Raw genomic sequence first — 27,457 nt, forward strand, 5'->3', positions numbered from 1 at the left:
TTTTAGGATCTAACTCTTTGTCTGTTACGGAGGCCAGCAGAAGGGAAAGGCTGTCTCCAAACAGAGGATGGCTGACTGGATAGTGGACGCCATCGCCTTAGCTTATCAGTCCCAAGGCGTGCCTTGCCCGCTCGGGTTAAGAGCTCACTCCGCTAGAGGAGTTGCCTCTTCCTGGGCACTGGTGCACAGTGCCTCGCTGACAGATATCTGTAGAGCTGCAGGCTGGGCAACACCCAACACGTTCGCTAGATTCTATAGCCTTCGTGTGGAACCAGTTTCTTCCTGTGTACTCTCCTGTGTACTTCCTGTGTGCTCTAGAGTTCCCCGTTGGTGAACCCTATCAAGTTCCTCTGCCTCCCCTTGCGGCTCGGACATTGCAGAGTGTCTGATGCCAGGCCAAACGTCCGTCTCCGACATTGATGTTTGGCTGGGTCCCATATGTCGTGACCCCTCCACGTGAGTGGTCCCATATGTGTATTGTCCACGGTCAAACTTCCTATGGTGAGCCTGTGTCTTTCCCTTAGCAGAGCCAGCTCTGCTGTCACCTGTCAGTTGAGTCTCCCCCTATCTCTAGGCTGGAGCCATCCTAGGCCAGTCCATATGCGTATATCCACCTAATTCCTCCCCTGCAGGGTACGTTGGCTTGTTTAGTTTCACTCTAAGCTGATAGGGCTCTGTGGCGATATCCCAATTCGTCGGTCACTACTGACGTACGTCTCTGTTATATATATAAGTTATATATATATATATATATATATATATATATATATATATATATAAGCAATTTGTTATATATATATTGAAATTAACATTAACAAAGAATTAATGCTGTATACATACAGGTCATTATTAGTTCATATTAACTAATGTAGTTAACTATTGAATCTTATTGTAAAGTTTTAACATTTTCTCTGTGGCTATATACATAAATATAATTTTCTCACCCTGGATCACAAAGACTGTCAATAAACACCACTGCACTGAAGTACAATTGTGACTGAGGGGCTGTTTACATGACACCATTTTCAACTAAAAACGTAAAACTTTTTTTGCGTTTTGGCCATTTTTTTACACAACAACAGTGATTTGGCGGCCTGAAAACACAAACTTTTGAAAGCGGGTTTCAAAGTACAAGTTTTTGAAAACGGTCTCGGTGTAAACAACAAAAATGTAAATCTGTGAAAACGACATGACATCGTGCACATGCATATTACATGTTCAGTCTATAGTGTTTCATTGCCATCTAATGGCCTGGCAGCAGAATACAGTATTTTTAGTCATTTTCACGGATCTGTGTAAATACAGATAGTTTTGACAATGGTGTCATCTGTAAACGGAAAGATAAAAAAGAAAACTTTTTTTTAGTTTTAAGCATATCGTTGTCATGTAAACTTACACTGAGCCATCATTTTTTGTACGGGACTGTTATTACCATCATGCCTTGTCACACTGCTTTACAGACCCTGTTTGGGGTGTCACTCAAACACAGAACCAGGAAACAGGAATTACCTGAGTTCAGAGAAACTGAAACTGAAGTGTAGTTGATCTGTTGTGTGTTTGTGTCTCTGTATTCATGCAGTAAAAAGGCAGAAGCCAGATTATCTCAGGATGAATTCCTGTGTCCAGTGTGTCTGGATCTCCTGAAGGATCCGGTGACCATTCCCTGTGGACACAGTTATTGTAAGAGCTGTATTACAGGCTGCTGGGATCAGGAGGATCAGATGAGAGTCTACAGCTGCCCTCAGTGCAGACAGACCTTCAGTCCAAGACCTGCTTTAGCTGATAACACCATGCTGGCTGAAGTGGTGGAGAAACTGAAGAAGATTAAACTTCCTGCTGACTGTTACGATGGAGCTGGAGATGTGCAGTGTGACGTCTGTACTGGAAGAAAACACAAAGCCGTCAAGTCCTGTCTGGAGTGTCTGAACTCTTACTGTCAGAATCACCTTGAAGAACATGAGAGTTTCTTTAAAAGAAAGAGACACAATCTGACTGAAGCCACTGGACGACTGCAGGAGATGATCTGCCAGAAACATGACAAGCTCCTTGAGGTTTTCTGCCGCACTGACCAGAAGTGTATATGTGTGCTGTGTGCGATGGATGAACATAAAAACCACGACACTGTATCAGCTGCAGCACAGCAATCAGAGAATCAGGTATGAACTTAAAGACGTCTCATTATGCTTATTTACAGGTTCATAATTTTTTATGGGGTCCTACTAGAATACATTTATATCATTTAATGTAATTTAATTGTAATTGTTAGTTTACTTTATTAGGGGCCAAGCACCAAAGGTGCTAAGCCGGGCTGTCACTAACTACTATTTTGGTAATTGAGTAATCGTCTCAAGAAGAAGTAATGCTTTTTTTGTGTAATCATTCTCGCACTAAGAGCTCCCCTCAACAGCCTAGTCAATGTACACATAAGTAGCTCAATGTGTAAAGCCAGAAATCTGATGAGCACTTTTCCTAAAGAGAGTGGGTTCGAATCCAGGGTGGAGAAGTTTTAAGAAATTATCTGGGTCAGGATTGTACTGATCTTTATTCCTCTTGGATAAGAAATAAATGTTTTTAATCATGCTGTTTTCATTTTTATTTAACCCTCTGGAGTCTGAGGCTGATTTGGGGCCTGGAGAACTTTTGACATGCCCTGACATTTGTGCTTTTTTCAGTTGTTCATAAACATATTAATGGAAAAAGTGTCATTACACTGTATTCAGCACAAACTAGGCTACAATAATATGTGAGGAACATGTATGTACATGTTTGTGTTTTTGAAGGAATAACATTTATGCGTGGTTGTTGAAAAAACAAAAAACTTAAGTCACTGAAATAAGGCCAAAAAAAGTATAATAAATCTGTGTTCATAAGACTTTAGGGTATTGGAGGTTGTAGACTAGAGTTTTTGCTTCAAAATTATGTAAAAATTATGCTGCCTACTCCTTCATATTTAACAATATATTGATTTAGTTTTTGTAAGACACTTTTTGCCAAGAAACACAGTATGCAAGGAGGCGTGAATCACCACTGAAAATGGGCCATTCTCACCTGAGAAGACAAAAGAATTGGATAGTAATGAGCTGAAATGACTTGCATATTAATGAGGCATTTCAGTCAGGTAGGCTGTGAAAAAAAACCTTCTGTGATGTCTCAAGCTCATTATGATATATGAAACATACAGAAAAATATTATTACAATATAAAGTAATGGTTTTATATTATACTTTAAAATATAATGTATTTCTGTGATGCAAAGAGTCTGAATATAGGCTTTTAGTTTAAAAGCATGCACATTTGGAGAAATATTGGATTCTCATATGCTTATGTCAATTTTCTATACAGAGGAGTTATTTTTATTTAATATTCACTGTCATTACTATGAGCGCTGGTGTTTTCAATTCATCCTTGAAGTCGGAGGGCGCTCTGTGCATTTTAGTCCACAAATTCATCTAAAAGAAGAAGAGGCTATTCCATGAATGGAGTTTCCAATACATACAGCAGCAGGAGGGCGCTAAAGAAACAAAAACTCATCTAAACTTCATCTGTAGAAGACAAGTAAACAGGAAGTAACTGCATGTCTTCTAGAGATCGCTAACCATGACTTTTACATCCAGATAAACACTTTTCAAGACAATAAATACACGATTGAGATAATAAATGCATGTATTGACTGAATTAGCGTCTGAATAGCGCTGGCTCCGTGGGCGTGGCCGCATTAGCAGATAATGAGCTGAATCACGGATTTCTGACATGGCTCTCTTTTCATACAGATTACATAAACAAAGAAGGTTTGTTTTCGATTTGACTTACATGATTTAAAACCTGACATCTTAACGTTTTTTTAGACATAAGTGTAATTTTTTTGTCATTAGTATTCACTAAGTTACAGTTCATTTTCTGAGAACTATCAGATTGGAGTTCGTTCAGAGGGAGAGGAGAAATCACGCATCATGTTAGTTTTCTTTATTTTACAAAAAGCACAAAATTCTGTCAGACCTCAGAGTGTTAAACTTTTGTACATTCTGAATTCATTCTTACCCATAATTCTGAACTGGCTTTTTTTTCATGTTCGTTCAATTTCTGCTGTTTTTGCTCTTACTGCTTCGCATTGCCCTACAGCATGATGAGCAACCGAATTATCAAAACTAAAATTATTAACTATAACATGCGGTGCATTTCTTCAGCATCTGGATGAACACACATCTTCCCAATGGCGCAGCAAGATGAGTTCTGTGCACCTGACTCAAAGACTTTGGGTTCAAATCCTGTGTGGGGCAACTTTTAAAATTGTGTGCAATGCAGTGTCATTTCAATTTCTTTATTATCAGGGTAAGCATTGCACTAACATTTAATCCTCTTGAATTAAACAAGTGTTTTTGCTCATTCTATGTGGATTCTCACCTGAAGTCGAGTGCCCCGAAAGTTGTGTGATCAAAAAGGATGGTTATAGCAGTCTTTGCTTACATTGCTATCAGAATAATTGAAAGTCAAAGTTAATTGGCTGTTTTCATGATATAGTCATATACTCATTTTTGCCTGTGTTAATTCATCATATTCATCATTTTAGCATTGTGTTTAAAGTAGTGAGCTAGAGAGCAGAAGGTTATGATTAGATGTTGGTGGTGGTCTTCTAAGTAAACCTATTTAGTTAATTGTACTGACTTTTATTTATGCATTATTTCTACCTGTTCTAAGGAGAGCATCACTGACTAAGAGCAATAATACATTTTATTGCAAAGTGTAAAAGTATACTTTCAATTCCATACAAGACATATTCAAGTATAAATTACCATTCAAGTTGCTCAACATTTTAACTGCTGTCCTGAAGACAGTCACTTACTCATTTTAGTATTTCAAAACAAAAATGACTAATAATAGCCTACTACAAATTAAAAGAATATTATTCAAATACTCTATCCACTAAGGTCCACTTTTATGACCTACTTTTTCTAAGAGACACCAAGTCAATGTGAAAAAATGCAATTAATACACCAAGTAGTGTCTATTATCCATTCAACAGAAAGAGGAAAATTGATGGAGTAAATGGAAGTATATGGCTACAGAGACAAAGTTGAATCAATCTTTTATTTATCACATTCTTTATATTCTTTATTCAGTTTTCTTTGAAAATATTTTTCCCTTAATACCCCTGTGAAAAGGCGATAGTGGCAAGGAAAATCTCCCTTAGATAGTATGGTGGAACATCATGGGCAGAGTAATGAGACATTATGGACATAGTTGTGCAGCATAATCAGCAGAGTGGTCATAGAAGAAACCTTGAGTGGAACCAGACTCAGCAGGGGCAGGCCATCCTCTTTGGCTGGCACCCTCCATTCAACATTGTTACTGTGGAGATTATGTCTTCATTTGTAAAATAACTTCACTTTTTGACTGCCTGTGTCTGTTTAGAGTTCTTTCAGGACATTTTGTTAATTGATAGTTGACACTGTTGCTGCTGTCTATTAGTAGAAGGGAAAAAGCAAATAAATAAGGTTATCAAATCACAAAATTATATAATGTTTTCATTAACAACTTAGAATTTATTCATTGTACATTACCTTTTTAATCAGTTGTACACTTCTTTACAAGAGTTCATGGAGCAGAGAATCTCATGATGGGTGTATGGAGGAAGTTATGACTTCAGTGCATTTCAGAAACCTTAAAATATTACATTCATTGAATATTGAGCTTCATAAGTGAAGGGTTTACACAAAATATTTTGCAGCTAATGTAGACACTGTTAGCTCACCTTTTTGTCAGTAGTGGACATTTGTATAGGAGTTCATGGATTTCAGAATATCATAGTTGTCATAAAAAAAGTGTACTGTTAGTAGATTAATTAGAAGGTTAATCAGTGCTTGAAGTAAAGTGTTAATTTCAGTTTTGCAGACAACAAAATTAAATTTACCTTTTATCAGTTATGTGTTTCTTTATAGGAGTTCATCATGGAGTACAATCTCATGATGGACATATTGTGGAAACTATGACAATGTATTTCAGAAATCTGAAAATATTACATTCATTGCACATTAAGTGGTTGATAAATGAAGATTTTACAGAATTAATGTAGACATTGTCTGTTAACTTACCTTTTTGTCAGTTTTGACATTTTTATAGCAGTCTGTGGAATAACACCAGTAGTTATTGAGTTGTTGCACAAATATGAAAATAGATTAAATCAATGCTTGAAGGAATGAGCATCAAATTTTGTTTTGTTGTTATGCAATTAAAATGACTTTTTTATCAGTTGTGCACTTCTTTATATATGTTCGTAGACCAGAGAATCTTGTCATGGGTATATGGAGGAAGTTATGACTTCAGTTTATTTCAGAAATCTACAAAGATTATATTCATTGAACATGACCTACTTTAAAGTCAAGGGTGTAGACAGCAAAAAAAAAAAAAAAGTTTTGCAATTCATGTAGAAAATGTCACTAAGCTTACTTTTTTGTTAGAAGTAGACATTTTTAAAAGAGTTTGTGGACCTCAGAATATCACCAGTTATTCAGCTGCACAAATCTGAAAAGTGTATTGTAAGCAGGTTAATCAGTGCTTGAAGTAAAGGGACAATTTAGGTTTTGTAGACATTATACAGTTAAATTGATCTTTTTATCAGTTGTGCACTGCTTTATAAATGGAGTACAGAATCTCATTATTATATACTTTTAAATAGTCTTTTATGGAGGAAGGTATGACTTCAGTGCATTTCAGAAATCTGAAAAGATTACATTCATTGAACATTAAATGCTTGATGAAGGTATAGGGTTTTTTTTTTTTTTTTTTTTTTGACAATAGTAGAGATTTTTATTGGAGTTTGTGGACTTTGGAATATCATCAGTTACTGTGTAACAAATGGGAGGCTCAGGCAGGAGATCCAAGTGCAGCATTTATTTACAAGTGAGAGTGGTCGTACAGGCAGGGTCAAAACAGGAACAAACAGGAACAGTGAGGAACAGGCAGAGTCGTAATCCAGGTACAGGCAGAGGTCGGGACTGGCAGATATCACTCACAGGTCGGTACACAAAGCAAGGGTCAGGACAGGAAGCAATGGGTCAATAAACAGGAAACAGGCAGTAACGGCAACAAACAGGCAGACAGGAATAATAATGCTCAGAAATGACACACTGGGTAATCAAGACTTCGCGATTGGATGGTGTGAGTGAGAGTCCTTTTATAGTCCAGGTAACAAGCTGCAGCTGGGTGTAGTGATTAGTGTGGAGTGTGCATGAATGTATGTGGCAACAGGTGATTGGTGGAGTGAGTGCATGTGATGACAGGGAGGATTATGGGAAATGGAGTCCAGAGTGAACAGGAACAGACTGTGATCGTGACATACTGAGTGGCACAAATCTAAAAAGTGTATCAATAGGTCAATCGGTGCTTGAAGGAAAGTGTGAAATGTTGGCAAAACTTTTAGTTGGCAAAAAATAATATTAAATGGACCTTTTTATCAGTTGTGTGCTTTTTTTAGAGGAGTACATGGAGCAGATAATCTTTTCATAGGTACATAGAGGAATTTATGACTTTAGTTTATTTCAGAAGTCTGCAAAGATTACATTCACTGAACAAAGTGATTGATAAGTGAAGGCTTCACACAGCAACAACAAATTTTGCAACTAATGTAGACACTGTCTGTTAGCTTACCTTTTTGTCGGTAGTGGAGATTTGTACATTCATTGAACATCAACTGCTTTATGAGGAAAGGGTTTAAAAAACAACAATATTTTGCTACTACTGTGGAGACTGTGTTAGCTTACCATTTGTCAGTAGTGGACATTTGTATATAAGCTTATAAATCTGAAAATATATTGTTAGTTTATTAAGCAGTGCCTTTAAAAAAAGTTTAAAACTTTAAAATATGTTATGTACACAAGGACAAGAATGTCAACTTACCCTTTTATGTGGGCTTTTTTATCGTTTATTGGCTGTTTCAATTTAGTAATTTTAACTCCAGTGTTGTTTGGATGGCTTAGGTTATGTGAGAAATTAGACTGAAAATGTTTCAGCTAAAAATTGGAAATCAGAAAAAACTAATTGAACATAAAAGGAATGTATAAATTAAACACTACAAATACCTTGGCTGGACCAGAAAGAAGGGCATTTATGGGAGAAGTAGGATTGTGCATGATGATCATTGGATAGAACTTGGTATGGAATGGCCTGGAGCTTAGAATCTCGAGATGGGTGTCACATGTTATGGACAAAAACAGAACAGACAGTGTAGTGATACAAACTTCTTCAGTGTGTTGCATAAATCAGGTATATTACCTTACTTGAGCAGATAACTTGCTTGATAGTCTAATAACGTACCATTTCTATTTGCAAACTTGTACAGGACTTTGGGAATCTCAATCTCAGAGTACGGCAGCACGTTAGGGGCAGGGAAAAGAAAAGAATGCAGTTAAACAGTCTTCAATATGCATGAGAAATGTCAATATACCTTCTGAAACTAGTACTTGTTCATGATAACTGTAATATGTTGAAACAATTGCAATCGTAACTTGCTCTGCATCTTACGGAAGCCCTAAACAGCCATGGATTATTATTTTTTTTCTATCTTATTTTCTCATGATCTCGAGATAACAAAAGGTGATCATGACTTAATATTTTCTCGTGATCTCGAGATAACAAAAGTTGTTTTCTCGTGATCACGACTTAATCTCTGCTCTAAATTATACAAATGTGCCAACAGGTGGCAGTATATTACCAAATATGACTGGTGATGTGCTGTAAATATCCACTTTACTGTATTAGTTTATATTGGCTCAGATTGTAGTTGAGTTTCGGACAGAGAGAGTTTTCATGTTCGCTTTATTTTGTGCAGTATTGTGTGCCTTAAGCGATTAACTTAACTGTTAAATGACTGATTATAATTATTTTGCTTGAAAGTGTATCTTATCATTCTATCAGTTGCATGACTCACCAGTTTCATGACCGCAATAGTTTGGTGTGATACTAAACTTATTGTTTATTAAAACTAATTTTGATGTCACTGTACAGTATTCTGTTTGCACCTTATTGAGTATCTTTAAGATGCTATTTTAATCATCGCAGTTTCAGTGTTCGTTTACCTAAATATGTCACTTAAAGGTGCCCTAAAACGTCTTTTTAAAAGATGTAATATAAGTCTAAGGTGTCCCCTGAATGTGTCTGTGAAGTTTCAGCTCAAAATACCCCATAGATATTTTTTTTTAATTCATTTTTTAACTGCCTATTTTGGGGCATCATTAACTATGCACCGATATATAGGTTGGGGCCCCTTTAATTCTCGTGCTCCCCGCCCCTGGAGCTTGCGCTTGCCTTGAACAGCATAAAAGTTTACACAGCTAATATAACCCTCAAATTGGATCTTTACAAAGTGTTCATCATGCAGCATGTCTAATCGCGTAAGTATTGTATTTATTTGGATGTTTACATTTGATTCTGAATGAGTTTGATGGTGCTCCGTGGCTAAAGCTAACATTACACACTGTTGGAGAGATTTATAAAGAAAGAAGTTGTGTTTATGAATTATACAGACTGCAAGTGTTTAAAAAATGAAAATAGCGACGGCTCTCTCGTCTCTGTGAATACAGTAATAAACGATGGTAAATTTAACCACATTTAACAGTACATTAGCAACATGCTAACGAAACATTTAGAAAGACAATTTACAAATATCACTAAAAATATCATGATATCATGGATCATGTCAGTTATTATTGCTCCATCTGCCATTTTTCGCTATTGTTCTTGCTTGCTTACCTAGTCTGATGATTCAGCTGTGCACAGATCCAGACCTTAATACCGGCTTGTGTAATGCCTTGAACATGGGCTGGCATGTGCAAATATTGGGGTCATACATATTAATGATCCGATTAGCCTATATGTATTTATTTATTGTAAACTTTATTATTAAGTGAAGTAAACATTTAGCTGAAATAGCAAGATCGCATGATTTATCCGCAAGAGCGCATGATTTATCCATCGATCAGATGCTCGTCACAGTTGTGTTCGTTACTATAGCAACAGTAGAATCCGGGTACAGCGTGTTTCAGAATCAATCATTGTAAAAATAACTTTTATGTCATGATCACGAGAAAACAACTTTTGTTATCTCGAGATCACGAGAAAATTAAGTCATGATCATGAGAAAACAAGATAGAAAAAAATAATAATCCATGGCCGTTTAGGGCTTCCGTAGCATATTTAATGTAGACGTGGTCTATTAACGTACCTTTTTCAGTTGTAGGATATTGCACATGTTGACTGTATCCATGGAGTTCCATTAATGTTGCAATTGAAGATGATGTTAAGATATCCTCATTGAATTCTCACATAATCACTTTTTTTTTCTGGATGTTTTTCCAGCTCAGCAATGACGTGTAACATATTTTGTCGAAACATGTCAATTTGATATGAATTAGGGCTGTACAGCAGAGCAGCATTCAAACTGATATGTGGAACTGAGAAGTATAGACATTCCAAATTGCAAGGTTCTGAAATGATGACTTGAGAAAGCATGTTTTCACAAAAGTAAATTATAACTCCACCTACTCACTGCTATTTTAAATTAGTGAAAAGTGGAGTGCTGTTATCATAGCACCTAGCTCTTGGATTATGCTTGAAATTAAATCCTGGTATCTGCAGTTCTTCAGCTTTTAGCCACATTTCAGTTAAACAAATACAATCTGCATTCATAAGTTGTTTGTGTGCTTGAATACCTTGAACTTGAGCTTGAAGACTTTGTACATTATGAAGAACAATTCTAAATATACCAGATGTCTTTGAAACTGTAATTTTCTAATGGAAATGTTGGCTTTTTTTTATTACCAAGTTAATTTAGAGACCTGTCCATCCTGTTTTTTCCTTCTCCCCCTTTTTCCTTTACTTGGCAACACATTACACACTGGCTGCAGCATTGGAAGGTTAATGCTTGCATTTGCAGCTTCAGGTATTTAAAATTCAGATGACCTGACCTCAGTCCTCAAAGATTTGCATATCTTGTGCGTGCCTTTTCCAGCACATGTCTCCTTGGTAATTCATGGACTCCAATGTAATTCCTACAGTCATTTATGTTACCCTGGTTTCGTAAAGATTCATTAAGGTGTGTTCATGCCACCAAGACACTGTCGAGATCTTGTGTCATCCAGGTCAGCATGCTATTTATCTTGCTTCTCAACACCGCTGTCAGACTGATGGCTCCACACTGCCTGCTGCGTGATTTTCCAAAGTGGGCATGTTGCTTGATGAAAGGAATAAAGTGGGCATGTTGCTTGATGAAAGGAACCTCTTAGCACTGATCTCTATAGAAATTTGGAACATGCAGTTGAAACATTCAAAGCGTTGTCATCAAGTTTCATAGAAATTAGTTTTTTTGTTTTTTTCTTGTTTGTTTCAGGTTTGTCTCAATAGTGTCATAGTTTTTCAAAAGAGGTAACACGGGTCCTCTTTCCAGAGGGAACGTTGTCCCCTGGGCCATTTGTTTAAGGGGAAGCAGTGGAACCCCTGCCATTTTTTCAAGAGAAGGCGGCCGAACCTCTGTCAAAAGAACCTGCATATCTTCCACCAGAGGAAGCGATATCCCCTGGATTTGAGGGTGCGATGTTCTTTGGTAAAGGGGAAGCTATGTCCCCCTCTGTAAAGGGAAACAATGTCCACTGGTTGTTAAAGTGGAATGATGTCCCCTGTGCCTTTTTATTCAGAGGACGCAGCAGAACCTCACCTGTAAACACATACAGAAAGATTATGCTTAAATGACTCAGATTTGTAGTTTTGTAAAACACCCAGCAATACTCAACTTCATTGCACTATTTGAAAATGATTTTCTTTCTTCGTGTATCACCATTAACTGATTTTATGTTTAAAACAAGAAAAAATATCTGCCAGTGGTGTAAGAAAAAAAAAACTTTCACTATTGAATTAAATGTAACTTTCTTGACCCACTGTCAAGTGGGCAGCACGCGCTATTGTGTTTTCACATATGCTGTTTCCCACGTCATCAAGTTTCTATAAAACTTGATGACAGTGCGCAACTGATCCGAGGCTGTATATCACAAACACATTTATTTTTATTTCAATCCAAAAGTTGTTTCTGAACATGGCATGTCAACATTGCGATTCTCTTTGTATAGACTTCATAGATGTCATGTCATGTCATGAGTCAGGTTTGATATTCTCCCTGTTTCTCTTCCTCCTATCATTATTGCTACTTAGACTCAGCTGTTTGTCACTGAAATCAGTGCTTGCGCTGATCATTTCCACACCTGTTTCTTCTCTACTCTAATTTTCTCTGCTATTTCTCTCTGCTGTTTTCTCACCTCTTTGCCAGATTATTATACGTATTCTCCTACGTGTTATTCGCCTCTTTAAGCTTACCGATCTCCATTTATGTTATTTGTTTTCTGTAGTCTTAGTCTTAGCCCTGTTTGTATAGCCCAGCCATGTACGTCGTACCTGTTCTCTGCCTAGTCTCCCTGCTGCCTGAGATCGCTTGGTCACCTGCCACCTGCGGTGCTGTATCTTCTGGTTCGGGACTGAGTTGCCTTTTGGTGCAAGCTCTCTGCCAGGCTCAGGACTCCTCTTCTATTTATTTGAACTTTTGTTCTCCAGCTATGAGCATCCAAGAGTCTCTGATCTGGCCATTTGCTTCTGGGTCCTCTGTCTCACCCCTGACAGGTCATGTTTAAATGCACTACATTTAAACATTTTATTAATTTCATTAAAGCATGAATATTTATATATTTATATAAAGTAGGGCTGGGAGGTGAACTTGTTAATTAGATTAATTAATTATAGAACAAAAATATTGCGTTAATTTTCTTAATGCACTTGCCCTGCCCCCAGACCTACATGGGCAGGGGCGGCGCCAGCCGATTTTGCCAGGGCTTCAGCCCCGAATGTTTTGAGTCAAGCCCCGAATCTTTCAGGTTTGAGGTTTCTTAACAGTGCTGTCAAAATATCATTTTTCTAAACATATCTCTCTATTAAAATATGTTAAACAGTTCAATACCGCTTTTCTACAGTACTATCCATACATACAGCGGTAGCGCTTTCTCTCTCTTCTCTCCGACAGTGCGTTCACGCACACCGCAGTTGTACAGAGCCACGCCTCCTGTCACTCACTCAGAGCAGCGGCAGGCTTCGAGACTCTCTTTCGGTCCGGTTGAAGGGTTTTTGTTATGATATAGCAGCTGATAATACAACTTTGGCACATTTGTCAGCTAAACATTCATTCAGTGTTTCCCATTAATGACCCGGTGCCACCGTTTCATATTAAACCGAAAATTTAAAACATGTAAATGGTCTACGTTGTATTTTGCCAACGAACTAAAATCGAAACCGTGATATGGCTTTGTGCCTTTATAAAACAGCAAAATACAGTGATTAAGTATATATACAGTCTGTCTGCGCTGCAAGTGCGCACATTTGCTCACGCGATCAGCTGGTGATCTGGTAATCAAAATAAAAGCTCAAGGATTTAGGCCTATCTTAGAAATTAGTACAAAAGTCTTATAATTTCTAATAAAAAGTGTAATTTACTTAGAGAGCTTTTTTTTTTTTTTTTTTACAATATATGGATATTAGTCATATGAATAATTATATAGGCCTAAAACATTATTATATTATTATTTCATTGTAATAATTGTTTGGCATCCTAAAACACCTAAAACCATGTAGACACTATATCACAACTAAAAAGATGATACTACAGACTAAAAAGAACTAAACCCTCTTTCATGTCGAGGTACAATGCTGTTTCTTTGCACACTGTACATGGGTTGAAGCTCTTAATTTTAAGCTTCCAAAGTGCCCCAGATTGATGCATTTAACCTTAAAATGTACTAAATTTTCTTACGGGGGAGCATGCCCCCGGACCCACCTAAAGGAGGTATACAAACTTTTACAAATTAAAGTGCCAAATCATGTACATTTTATGAACTTTATTCAAGAATACTATAAAAAAGCTTCTTTCATGTCAGTAAAGCTGTTAACAGAAAATTAAAATGTCATTGGAAAAATATAGATTTGGGCTAAACCCCGAATGTTAACAATGTCTGGCTCCGCCCCTGTACATAGGTCATCTGACATTTCATACAGTTGACTGATGATAAATGTACAGTAATGCAGGGCAACAACTCACTGTATGATATAGCCTATAGAATGCAGTTAGAATGTCCATAAATATATGAAAGGTGATCGATTTGAACCCTTTGAAGCATACGACAACACCAGTAAGATCAGAACGTTGACTGCTAAATTCAAACGTGCTTTCACGCTTTGGCTGCATTGGCAGCACCCATCAACTGATATGATTTAAACAACAACACATTCAAATATTAGGCGCCGATTTATGTTTCTGTTAGTGTCATTCCTTGCTTTACCCAAGGCACATGTGTTTACTTTGTAACAGAGAATTTGAATTATATGCATCCAAGGTGAAATTACTAGTTCCCTTTCGAAAGGGAACTCTACTCTGTGTTTACCGCATATGGGGAACCGTTACTCGTGACAGGTGTCCGAAATGCCAAAGAATCACACCACTCCAATCCTATTGGCTGGCGACAGCGTCATCATGGCGCAAACCCGGAAGTATAAAGGGGGCGCGTGAGGAAGCAGTAAACTTCTTCTCGTCTTTCGGGACTGTCTTGTTAGGGCCCAAGCGAATTAAGCGCGCAGGGCCCTCTTGTTCTTCTAAGGATTATTAGGGCCCAAGCGAAAATTCGCGCAGGGCCCTCTTGTTCTTCTAAGGATTATTATTATTATTTTTTTTTTTTTTTTTTTTTTTTTTTTTTAGTATTACGGGGCTTTTTGGGGGCCTTAACATGCTCAAAAACTCTTGAAAATTGGCACACACATTGGAATCCGCGGCCATTAGGACGCCGGAGAGGCTGGTACCCGGGCGTGGCAGGGGGGCTCGACAGCGCCCCCTTGAAAAAAGTCTGAAAATTTGGTCCATATATTAAACATGCTTGCACGTATTAGTATGAAACTCGGTACACATATAGACCTCATCGGGCCGAACAACTTTCGCGCTCTAAGTTAATCGCCACGCCAACAGGAAGTCAGCTATTAAGGGTTGTTTGAAAAACGCATGCTCTGGAATTTGATATACTCCTCCTAGACGATTAATCCGATCGCCACCAAACTCGGTCAGCATGAAGTCAAGACACTGATGATTAAAAATTGCCAGGGGATTTTTGATATCTCGAACGGTTTGGCCGTGGCGAGGCAACGAATTTATGGCGAGAAAAAGGAAACAGGAAATGTGTTATAACGTCTTAATACATATATTGATCTTTATGAAACTTCACGAGTGTGTTCGTTATAGGAGTCTGATCACATGGATGTGACTATTGTGAGTCAAAGTTATAGCGCCACCAACTGGCAGCAGGAAGTGTATCACTTTTTGAAATGTTTTGAGATCACCCTCTTATTTTTACCTGATTTGCTTCAAACTTCATCAGTGTAATGTCAATACACAGCAGATGTAGACCTATGACAGGATTTTTGATATTTGAAATATTGTTGCCATGGCAACAGGTCAAACTGTAATAATATTCTTGAGTGTTTTTGAGGCTCTTAACATGCTTCAAATTGCATGAAACTCGACACACACATCAATATTGTCAACCAGTAGACATGGACAAAGCCATAGAAATGGGCGTGGTGGAGGGGCTCAGTAGCGCCACCTTTTGACAAAAGTGGGGGTTAGTTTTTCCTACAGTCACCAAACTCGGTACACATATTATTCTCATCAAGCCGGACAATTTTCTAATTTACATTCATTAGCTCCGACCAACAGGAAGTCAGCTATTTTGGTTTGAATGTTAATTTTTTGAAAAACAGGCTATGAATTTTATACTACTACTCCTACAGGGTTTATCCAATTTACACCAAGCTTTTTTAACTTGTTGCGAACACATTGAAGTTGTTTAATTGCAAACAGATTTTGGATATCTCAAACGGTTTGGCCGTGGCGAGGCAACGAATTTATGGCGAGAAAAGGGAAACAGGAAATGTGTTATAACTTCTGCATACATTGATTGATGTTTATGAAACTTCAGGAGTGTGTTGGTTGTAGTAGTCTGATCACATGGATGTAACTATTGTGAGTCAAAGTTATAGCGCCACCAAATGGCAGCAAGAAGTGTATCACTTTTAAAATGCTTTGAGATCACCCTCTTATTTTTACCTGATTTGCTTCAAACTTCATCAGTGTAATGTCAATACACAGCAGATGTAGACCTATGACAGGATTTTTGATATTTGAAATATTGTTGCCATGGCAACAGGTCAAACTGTAATAATATTCTTGAGTGTTTTTGAGGCTCTTAACATGCTTCAAATTGCATGAAACTCGACACACACATCAATATTGTCAACCAGTAGACATGGACAAAGCCATAGAAATGGGCGTGGTGGAGGGGCTCAGTAGCGCCACCTTTTGACAAAAGTGGGGGTTAGTTTTTCCTACAGTCACCAAACTCGGTACACATATTATTCTCATCAAGCCAAACAATTTTCTAATTTACATTCATTAGCTCCGACCAACAGGAAGTCAGCTATTTTGGTTTGAATGTTAATTTTTTGAAAAAACAGGCTATGAATTTTATACTACTACTCCTACAGGGTTTATCCAATTTACACCAAGCTTTTTTAACTTGTTGCTAACACATTGAAGTTGTTTAATTGCAAACGGATTTTGGATATCTCAAACGGTTTGGCCGTGGCGAGGCAACGAATTTATGGCAAGAAAAGGGCAACAAAGTGTTATAACTTCTGCATACATTAATTGATTTTGATGAAACTTTGGCTTAGTCTTCGTTGTACAAGGCTGATCACATGGATTTGACTATTGTGATTCAAAGTCATAGCGCCACCAACTGGAAGCAGAAAATGTGTCACTTTCAGCATACATTGAGATCACCCTCTTATTTTTACCTGATTTGCTTCAAAATTCATCAGAATAATGTTAAAACTTGGCACATGTAATCCTTTGAAAATGGGCAGGGAGGAGGGGCTCTATAACGGCACCTTGTAGTGCAGTAAATGTGGAGTGAATTTGACACAGTCCTTTGATGTTTAACCGTTTTAAGTGCCTATTGCCCGCTGTGCACAGTTGCCCTGAAGCCACCGGGGTGGCGGTGCCACCGGGCTTGGGCCCGCCATCGCTGCTCGCAGCTATATTTATTATTATTTTTTTTTATTTTTTTTTTTTTTTCCGTCTTCCGGGGCTTTTTGGGGGCCTTAACATGCTCAAAAACTCTTGAAAATTGGCACACACATTGGAATCCGCGGCCATTAGGACCCCGGAGAGGCTGGTACCCGGGCGTGGCAGGGGGGCTCGACAGCGCCCCCTTGAAAAAAGTCTGAAAATTTGGTCCATATATTAAACATGCTTGCACGTATTAGTATGAAACTCGGTACACATATAGACCTCATCGGGCCGAACAACTTTCGCGCTCTAAGTTAATCGCCACGCCAACAGGAAGTCAGCTATTAAGGGTTGTTTGAAAAACGCATGCTCTGGAATTTGATATACTCCTCCTAGACGATTAATCCGATCGCTACCAAACTCGGTCAGCATGAAGTCAAGACACTGATGATTAAAAATTGCCAGGGGATTTTTGATATCTCGAACGGTTTGGCCGTGGCGAGGCAACGAATTTATGGCGAGAAAAAGGAAACAGGAAATGTGTTATAACGTCTTAATACATATATTGATCTTTATGAAACTTCACGAGTGTGTTCGTTATAGGAGTCTGATCACATGGATGTGACTATTGTGAGTCAAAGTTATAGCGCCACCAACTGGCAGCAGGAAGTGTATCACTTTTTGAAATTTTTTGAGATCACCCTCTTATTTTTACCTGATTTGCTTCAAACTTCATCAGTGTAATGTCAATACACAGCAGATGTAGACCTATGACAGGATTTTTGATATTTGAAATATTGTTGCCATGGCAACAGGTCAAACTGTAATAATATTCTTGAGTGTTTTTGAGGCTCTTAACATGCTTCAAATTGCATGAAACTCGACACACACATCAATATTGTCAACCAGTAGACATGGACAAAGCCATAGAAATGGGCGTGGTGGAGGGGCTCAGTAGCGCCACCTTTTGACAAAAGTGGGGGTTAGTTTTTCCTACAGTCACCAAACTCGGTACACATATTATTCTCATCAAGCCGGACAATTTTCTAATTTACATTCATTAGCTCCGACCAACAGGAAGTCAGCTATTTTGGTTTGAATGTTAATTTTTTGAAAAAACAGGCTATGAATTTTATACTACTACTCCTACAGGGTTTATCCAATTTACACCAAGCTTTTTTTAACTTGTTGCGAACACATTGAAGTTGTTTAATTGCAAACGGATTTTGGATATCTCAAACGGTTTGGCCGTGGCGAGGCAACGAATTTATGGCAAGAAAAGGGAAACAAAGTGTTATAACTTCTGCATACATTAATTGATTTTGATGAAACTTTGGCTTAGTCTTCGTTGTACAAGGCTGATCACATGGATTTGACTATTGTGATTCAAAGTCATAGCGCCACCAACTGGAAGCAGAAAATGTGTCACTTTCAGCATACATTGAGATCACCCTCTTATTTTTACCTGATTTGCTTCAAAATTCATCAGAATAATGTTAAAACTTGGCACATGTAATCCTTTGAAAATGGGCAGGGAGGAGGGGCTCTATAACGGCACCTTGTAGTGCAGTAAATGTGGAGTGAATTTGACATAGTCCTTTGATGTTTAACCGTTTTAAGTGCCTATTGCCCGCTGTGCACAGTTGCCCTGAAGCCACCGGGGTGGCGGTGCCACCGGGCTTGGGCCCGCCATCGCTGCTCGCAGCTATATTCTTTGCTATTGTTTTTCATCACCGGTAAGGAATATTTGCAACATGTCTGACAAACGTTTCAGGAAGTGTGCTGATCCTCGTCCCAGGTTTCTTACACCGGAGGACTCATACATACGTGCTCGTGCTCGAACCCATACTCGGCCCGGAGTAAGTCGCAGAGATGGCGGAATGCAAGGATGAAGAAGCAGGACCTGAGGGAGGTGATCGAGCATAGGCGCCAGCAGCACCAGTGATCGATCTCCTCTCTCTCGCAGGGGCTACAGTTTGCCCTCACTCTTTCTTCTTCCTCCGCCTCCCGGGAGCATTAAAAACAACTATGTGCTTGGGCTTTTAACAGTCAGGCTGACGGTTGGGCCCATGATGAATATTTTTCTGAAGGCCCGTCTTCTGGCTTGATAGTGAAAAGTACTTTTAGGCTTAAAAGAACTTTGAATTTTATCCTTCTTCATACAAGAGAAAAGGAGGAGAAATCTTCATTCTACCAGCTGCAGGAGGTAAGCTGGGTCAATATTTTATTTATTATAAAAGTGTAGACCTTGTTTTTCCTGTATAGTTTCCTGAGCATATAGTCAGTAATTTAGAAGGGGTTCTTTTGGGCAAAATAACTGAATCGCTAGGTTGGCTAGTTTTAGTCGTAGGCTGCGTTATGGCCACTAGGTTTAGCCTCCTGTGTTAAGAGTAGCTTCTCAGCTAATTGCTATGAGTTTAGTTTTGAGTTTGCACTTGTCACTTCAGTTATTTGTGTGCGGTCGGCCTTTTTCGGCTGCCTATCACGGTTTGCTTGTAGCGCTTCATTTTTTCTCCTCATATTTAAGGATTCAAAATGAAGCCCAAGCTTGCTTGGTCTAATAGGCCTTAATAGCGGCTAGGCTAGAGCTAGGTTTACGTGTTTGTTGTCACTTCACCCCTATTATTACTATCCCTATGAGGTTGTATAGTTCCTAGTTCTGGCCGCCTCCTGAGGGAGATGCTGGCCGTATGCCCATTTCCCCTGCGATATGTGTAAGTGCTATGGCTGGGGTCACAGCTAGGTTATACCTGGTAGCATATTTATTTGTACCATGTACATTGTCTGTTGGAATGTGTATTCTTAGCTCAGGTTGTGTAGCTAGTTACCCACAATTAGCTTGTTGGGTCTAGAGCTGGTCCACTTTGAGCTTGGTCCCTATTAGGGCTGGGCGATATATCACATGCGATTGTCACGTGCATTTTGTCAGTAAAGCCGGTTCCCTGATTACCACTAAATCGCCATCACCTGCTTTCAAATGGAGCGGCATTTAATAGACAAGTTCACTGACAAGCCACGCAATATCGCGTTCATTATCGAAGGCGATTCATCTGCGATATGAACGCGATTTTGCGTGGCTTGTCAGTGATCTACGGTTCTGTCTATGTCCATTTGAAAGCAGGTGATGGCGATTTAGCGGTAATCAGGGAACCGGTTTTACTGACGAAATAAGCGTGACAATCGCATGCCATATATCGCCCAGCCCTAGTCCCTATTTATGACCACTGGCTGGCGCCACATGGTGCTAAAAGTAGTAGGCACTGCCAGGCCTCCTTTTCAGTTTTCATGTTGGCACAGCTGGGCTGGTTATGTTTGAGACTCATCTCCATGGTTGAGTCTTGTTTGTTGACTCTCACCGCCATCGACCACACCCACTTCTGTATGAGTAGGCCCTAGGTCAGGCCTGTCCTAGAGTACCATGGAGGAGTGTGTACTCCTCTTATCCAAGTGTTAAGGTGTCTTATCAAGTACTTGGCCTACTGGCTGGTTTAGTCATGAAGCTACCACTGGCTGATGCCATGTGTTTATGGAGGTTGAAGTCCCTACCAGGGCCTCCTTTCAGTTGCATGTGGGCACAGTTTGTGTTGGTTTCTATTTGACTCCTCATCATGGATGGGTCATGATTGCCACTTGCTGACGCCACATGTTTACGGGTCGTAGGCCTTTTTAGGCCTCCTATGTATCATGTTGGAGTTTTGGCTGTGTACTCTTCTCGCTTAGAGAGTAAAAGGTGCTTTTACTGAGTACATTTTCTGAAAGGCTTGCCGCTCAGGGTGAGTTCTTGTTAAACCGATTGTTTGGTCAGTTTTATGCATTTACTTCCTTGAGCATGGTCTCCTTTAGCTCTAGTTGAGCTAAGTAGATACCTTGTTTTTAACAAAGTTCTATTTTTGCTCCTAGAACTTTAGTGGCCGCTAGTTGACGCCGCGTGTGATAGGTAGGCCCTCGAGGCCTCCTTGGGAACATCCTGGCATCTACCTTTTACATTCTCTTATATTTTCTTTACTAAGAGAGTAAAGAGGATTTTATGTTACTGGCTGGCCAGGGCTCTGGGTGACTTATTAACCTCCTTTGTAGTCATTTTTTCCCCCGCCTGAACCTTGATAACACTGCCACGAGCTGATGCCATGTGTCTGCTGAGGTTATAGGCCCATGGGGCCTTCTTTAGCATGTGTTGGCATACGTTGTACTCCTCTTGCTTAAAGAGTAAAAGGTTCTTTTACCGAGTACACTGCTCGCTGGATTGTGTTTGGATAGACTGTTTGTGGGCACTCACAGTTACTTAATTGCGTGGTTGGTCGTGCGCTTAGCATGTTATTTGTCAGGTTAGTGGCCTTATGGGCCATCCTGGAATACCACCATGCGATTTGAGCTTCTGGTGTGATATTGGTGTAACCTTTCGGTTTCCTAGCCACATTCCCTGTAAGAGACCACTTTCCACGGAACACTGGTCCCAGATGCCTTGAGCAGCCTTTGAAGGCTTTCTGCGGAATGCCTCTTTTAGGCTCAGCTTGGGCTGTGGGCTGTAGGGAATGCTGTCACAGTTGATCCCGGCTTTTCTCTGGAACTGCCAGACGTTTTTCCTAGTCATTTGGCATGCACTCTCCTTTAGCATGGCGGCGTGGGTATATCGTTCCCCATATGCAGTAAATGCAGAGTAGAGTTCCTTTTCGAAAGGGAATGTCTCAGGTTACGTATGTAACCATGGTTCCCTGAGAACAGGGAATGAGACTCTGCGTTGCCCTGCCATGCTTCGGGCTGCCTGCTGGACAGTCCCTCAAGACGAGTAGGTGTTTACTGCTTCCTCAGGCGCTCCCTTTATACTTCCGGGTTCACGCCATGATGACGTCATAGGCTGTCGCCGGCCAATAGGATTGGAGTGGTGTGATTCTTTGGCATTTCGGACACCTGTCACGAGTGGGCTGAAAAGTTTGGTAACCCCTGTACTAGATGATAATAAAAATCAGGTGATTGCTAATTAGCACTTGTGTTTGCTTGAAAGCTCGCCTCTGTATTGCAATGAATGCAATGTCCTCTGTAGCTCACTGTGATAAGCCACAAGCCCCGAAACTTTCAAGTTGCTGGTTCCAACCCTGTGTGGCAAAAAAAAATTAATAGTGTATTGTGCTTGTAAGATTTACATTGTAGAGGCTGAACCACTGAATTATGGCATCTGTGTGAACACGTCTGCCCAGTGGTGCAACAAGATGAGTGACAGGCAGCTGAGCCAGAGATTGTGAGTTCAAGTCCCATGTGGGGCAACTTTAAAATTGTGTGTAATTTCAATTCCTTTTTTATCTGGGTAAGCATTGTACTAATCTTTATTTCTCTTTGATTAGACAAAAGTATGTTTTTGTTCATTCTGTGTTCATTTTCATCTAAACGTCTGCTAATTTTGAGTTCATTCTCACCTGTACTGTAGATTTTCGTCCTAATTTGGTTAAAGGTCCCTTAGAGCCCTATTTCACAAGGTGCAATATAAGTCTAAGGTGTCCCCAGAATGTCTCTGTGAAGTTTCAGCTCAAAATACCCCATAGATTTTTTATTATACCATGTTTTAACTACCTATTTTGGGGTGTAATTAAAAATGCGCTGATTCAGTGCATGTACACCTTTAAATGCGCATGCTCCCTGCCCCGAGTTCGCAACTCTATAATACATTGCATAAACAAAGTTCACACAGCTAATATAACTCTCAAAATGGATTTTTACAAAGTGTTTGTGATGCAGCATATCAGATCACGTAAGTATGGTATTTATTTGGATGTTTACATTTGATTCTGAATGAGTTTGATAGTGTGCTGCGCCTAACGGGGCTAAGCTACACATTTGGAGAGATTTATAAAGAATGAAGATGCGTTTATGAATTATACAGACTGCAAGCAATTAAAATGAAAATAAAGATATGGCTCTGGTCTCCATGAATACAATAAGAAACAATGGTAACTTTATCCACATTTAACAGTACATTAACAACATGCTAACAAAACATTTAGAAAGACAATTTACAAATATCACTAAGTATATCATGATGTCATGGATCATGAACAGTTATTATAGATCCATCTGCCATTTTCGCTATTGTCCTTGCTTGCTTTACAATAGCCTACCTGCATCCTACCACCTAACTTCTGATGATTTGGCTGTGCAGCTCCAGATGTAATACTGACTTGTCTAATGCCTTGAACATGGGCTAGTATATGCAAAAGTTTGGGGCGTACATATTAATGATCCCCACTGTTGCGTCACAGTCGGTGTTATGTTGAAATTTGCCTGTTCTTCGGAGGTCTTTTGCACAAATGAGATTTACATAAGAAGGAGGAAACAATGGTGTTTGAGACTCACTGTATGTCATTTCCATGATACTAATTATTCAGCTATGCCAAGGTAAATTCAATTTTATAATCTAGGGCACCTTTAACATGCTGAAGAACTTCTTTTCTCAAGACATTCTCAGCAGGCTGGTGAATCTGCATGACCGATTAGCTCAATGTGTTAAACCACGGATCCCGAATCCTTTGCATTGTGGGTTCTAAAGTGTGACACATGCCCAAACCGCAACATGTACTGTGGCAGGAAATGATGCAGAAGTTGCATCTGTTGTGATGGTGTTGTGATGTAGTGTTGTGATGGTACCAAAATTCCAGTAGTCTGTACCAATACCATGATAATTTTATGGTTCTCTGTACCAATTTCGGCAAAATCTGTTGGAACTATTTTACTATTTTATATAGCCTACTTTAAAAACATATTAAATATGATTTGGAGCATGTGTGTATGTTTGTGTGTATATATAGGGTACGTCAATGAAATAAATTTTGAAAAAAAAAAAAAAATGCTCAAACATCCATTTTGTACTGTTGAAAAAACCAGCATATGCTGGTTAAGGTATAGGTTTTTAAACTGGTATGTGTAACACAGATGTAAACATAAGAGAGAGAGGTGGACTCAAATGCAGAAGTTAATTCAGCATTAACTGATACAGACAAGTATTCAGATGAATAGCTTAAAGTGCATCATCATCTCACCCACATGTGATCAGAATATATATTGAAACTCACTAATGAGCGCAATGACGCGAGAATAACGAGTCCAAACCCACTCGGGTTACTATAAACGTTAAACAAGAAACTAGTGCAACTGAACGGCTTCCAAGAAGCACATAACTGGAAAACATAAAAAAAACTTAACTTTTATCCTCCGCAGGGGCAAGACATTCAGGCTGTGTTTGATTTTGCGCTGCCAGAAAAAAGCGAAAGTAAAAATCACCAGCGTCCCAGCCAGCAATGACATGTGGGGCCCAGATGAGGGCTTCATGGGCGGCAAATGTGGGCCCCATTATGGGCTTGCACCCGGGATCCACATTGGGGCAAGCCGTGGAAGCCCAGACGTACTAAAAGTGGGACCTGTAAGGGTACTGCATGGGTCTTAATTGGGCAATTCATGTCAGACCCATTTGGGCCCCACCTGCCCAAAGGGGTCCAAAGTGGGCTTTGCAACATGGCTACACAGATGGGCTTTAAATGGGATCTGTAAGAGTCTTATGTGGGTCCTAACTGGGCAATTCATGCCAAACCCATTTGGGCCCCACCAGTCTGAAGGGGTTTAAAGTGGGCTTGCACCCGGGATCCACATGGGGGCCAGCCGTGGATGCCCAGATGGGTTTTAAGTGGGATCTGTAAGGGTCTTATGTGGGTCTTAACCGGGCAATTCATGACAGACCCATTTGGGCCCCACCTGCCTAAAGGGGTTTAAAGTGGGCTTGCACCAGGATTTAACCGTGAATGCCCATATGGGCTTAAAGTGGGCTCTGTAAGGATCTTATGTTGGTCCTAACTGGGCAATTCATGCAAGGTAAGCCCAACCATTCATTTAAGGGAACAATCTAAGAAAAATTAAAAATGAAGAATGAATGTAAGTACAAGATAAATACAAGACACTTGATGCTTTGAACTGGAAGAAATATATTAAATTGAACAACAAAAATTATCTTTAAAAAACAATGTCACAACATACGGTAAACTATAAATATATTTAAAAAAAATATCTGAAAAAAAAAAAAAAACCCTCCAAAAATACAATACAAAATACACTCATTATATAATACATTGAACAACAAACATAATCTTTAACAATTAAAATTTTACAACGTACCGATAAATAAATAAAAAAATATTTTTTAAAAATGTCTGAAAAAAAGAAAACAAATCATCTCTCCAAAAAATACATCCAAAACAGTCATGGCGTTTGTGTTGATGTTCTTTTTTACCCATAGATATATGAGCAATATCACACTCGTAGCCGTGCGATATGGCTGTATATCAGCACGCTGTGATTCGTCCGTAGGTAATCACTGCGTGCTCATATACAGCCATATCGCACGGCTACGAGTGTGATATTGCATTTATACAACAGTTCGACGGCACGACTTCGGTAAAGTTGGTTTTATATTTGCACATTCGGACTTATGATAAATTCAAACTTTCCAATAAATGTGCAATAAATTAAACCATACGGTAAAAAGAAATATTTTCAAACATATTTTTAAATATATTTCAAAATATACAAAAAATGGCCAAAAAATATATTCGCTATAAATATATTTTCACATATAAATATATTTTCTAAAAATATATTTTTGGCCAATTTTTGTATATTTTAAAAAATATATTTTCAAATATATTTATACAAATATATTTTCCTAAAATGTATTTTTTGGCCATTTTTTGTATATTTTTAAAAAATATATTTTCAAAATATATTTTACAAAAGCATTTAAAAATATATTTTGCCCTACATATATTTCAACCCAAGAAAATACATTCACGTCACATTTGAAAAACCTTTATTTGTTGACTATAACACGTGAACATTTGAATAAAAATCAGCAAGGAACATACTTTACAATGTTCAAAAAATTAACTTTTTTGCTTTCAAGAAGTCTCAGTTTCCCCACATCAAATCCTCAAAGCCTCTTTGGACACATTTGGAAATCTCTTCTTGACTGTGAGACAAAAATCAGTTATTTTTTTAACTTAATGTTTCTAGTAAATTTTCCTTTCACTAAGTATTAACTTACCGTATGGCTGCCATGGTTTCCTCATCAAAGGCACTTCTTCTCTGTCTCTACCACTGTACTCATACAAAAGACAAAACACAATTACTGAACATCAGTACAGGTACAGAGGGCATGCACTTTGTCCTCTAACTAGTTTTGGATTTCCTGATATTTTTGTTTACACTGGAACTAAAACAATTACAGGTATACTGGATTTTAAAGATATTTAATGGGCATATTTTTAGACAGTACAGTAAAGAAACTGATGATTGAGGAGAGGTCGAATTAGCCTTTCTTTACACTTCTGCATTGCATTTTCACTTTTACAAATGAAGGGATAGTGAAATATCACAAAGTCACTCAGTTAAGCTAACTTAACAAAGGGATATTTACCATCATGCTGTTCCAGTTGATTATGACATTCTCTTTTTCTGTGGAATACAAACAGTGATATTTAGAAAAATAATCCATCTCTGTGTGTTCACGCAAGAAGGTCAAAAACCAAAGTGACCTCAGTTGATTAATCAACTTCTTCTGAAGTGAAACAATAGGTGTGTTTTTGGAAAATACTGTTATGTTAAATTTGTTATATTACAGATTTGCCAACTGTCCAATATGGGCTCAAAGTCAACATGTTGTAATTTGTGATGTGTTTTAAAGCTTGTGGAATCATTTGGATGTACAGACTTTAAAATATTAGAATTTTTCTAACACACACCTAGTGTTTCACTTCAACTAGGGTCATGTTGACTATACAAAACAGCTTCACAGTAATAAACATGAAATAAAGTGCCACAGAAATGAAGATGACTTGACTATGAACATTATCCTGTACCTGTGACTTGTGGTTCTCCAGCACAATTGTTGGGCTGCTGGGGCGGACAGCAAGTGGACAAGCGTCTTGACAGATGGGTTTTGACCCGCACCTGTTCCAGACAGAAACAGATATTAACACAAGTGCAGAGAACATATCAATTCATAAATTACACAAATAAAATAATATAATTTGCTTAACAGTGCTTAATTTAAAAAAAAAAAAAATCTTCTTCTTAAAGTGTCTCATCATTCTCACCTTGTTGCTGTTGCACAAACCGTCTCTGCTTCTGCTACTGAAAATAAAAAGCAGATTTTTTCAGTAATGAATGACACATGTAAACCTGTAAGTCGTGACAAATAAGCATCTTCTGTTACAAGCAACTTACTGAATCACTGGCTCAACTGGATAATCGAAAACAGCTTCATTCAGCAGAAAGTGAATAAAAA

The 27,457-nt window shown here is 38.6% G+C and overlaps 1 protein-coding gene across 1 annotated transcript in view; it reads left to right on the forward strand.

Annotated features, from left to right (window-relative positions):
- Positions 1-27,457, forward strand: part of LOC137024656 (E3 ubiquitin-protein ligase TRIM16-like) — a 75,481-nt gene that overhangs the window by 16,047 nt on the left and 31,977 nt on the right. Inside the window, exon 4 of the mRNA XM_067392447.1 lies at positions 1,580-2,156. Coding sequence (XP_067248548.1) covers positions 1,580-2,156 — 577 coding nt within the window. The remainder of the gene's footprint in view (positions 1-1,579; positions 2,157-27,457) is intronic.

This window comes from Chanodichthys erythropterus, chromosome 8 (assembly GCF_024489055.1).
Source record: "Chanodichthys erythropterus isolate Z2021 chromosome 8, ASM2448905v1, whole genome shotgun sequence".
Taxonomy (NCBI): Eukaryota; Metazoa; Chordata; class Actinopteri; order Cypriniformes; family Xenocyprididae; genus Chanodichthys; species Chanodichthys erythropterus.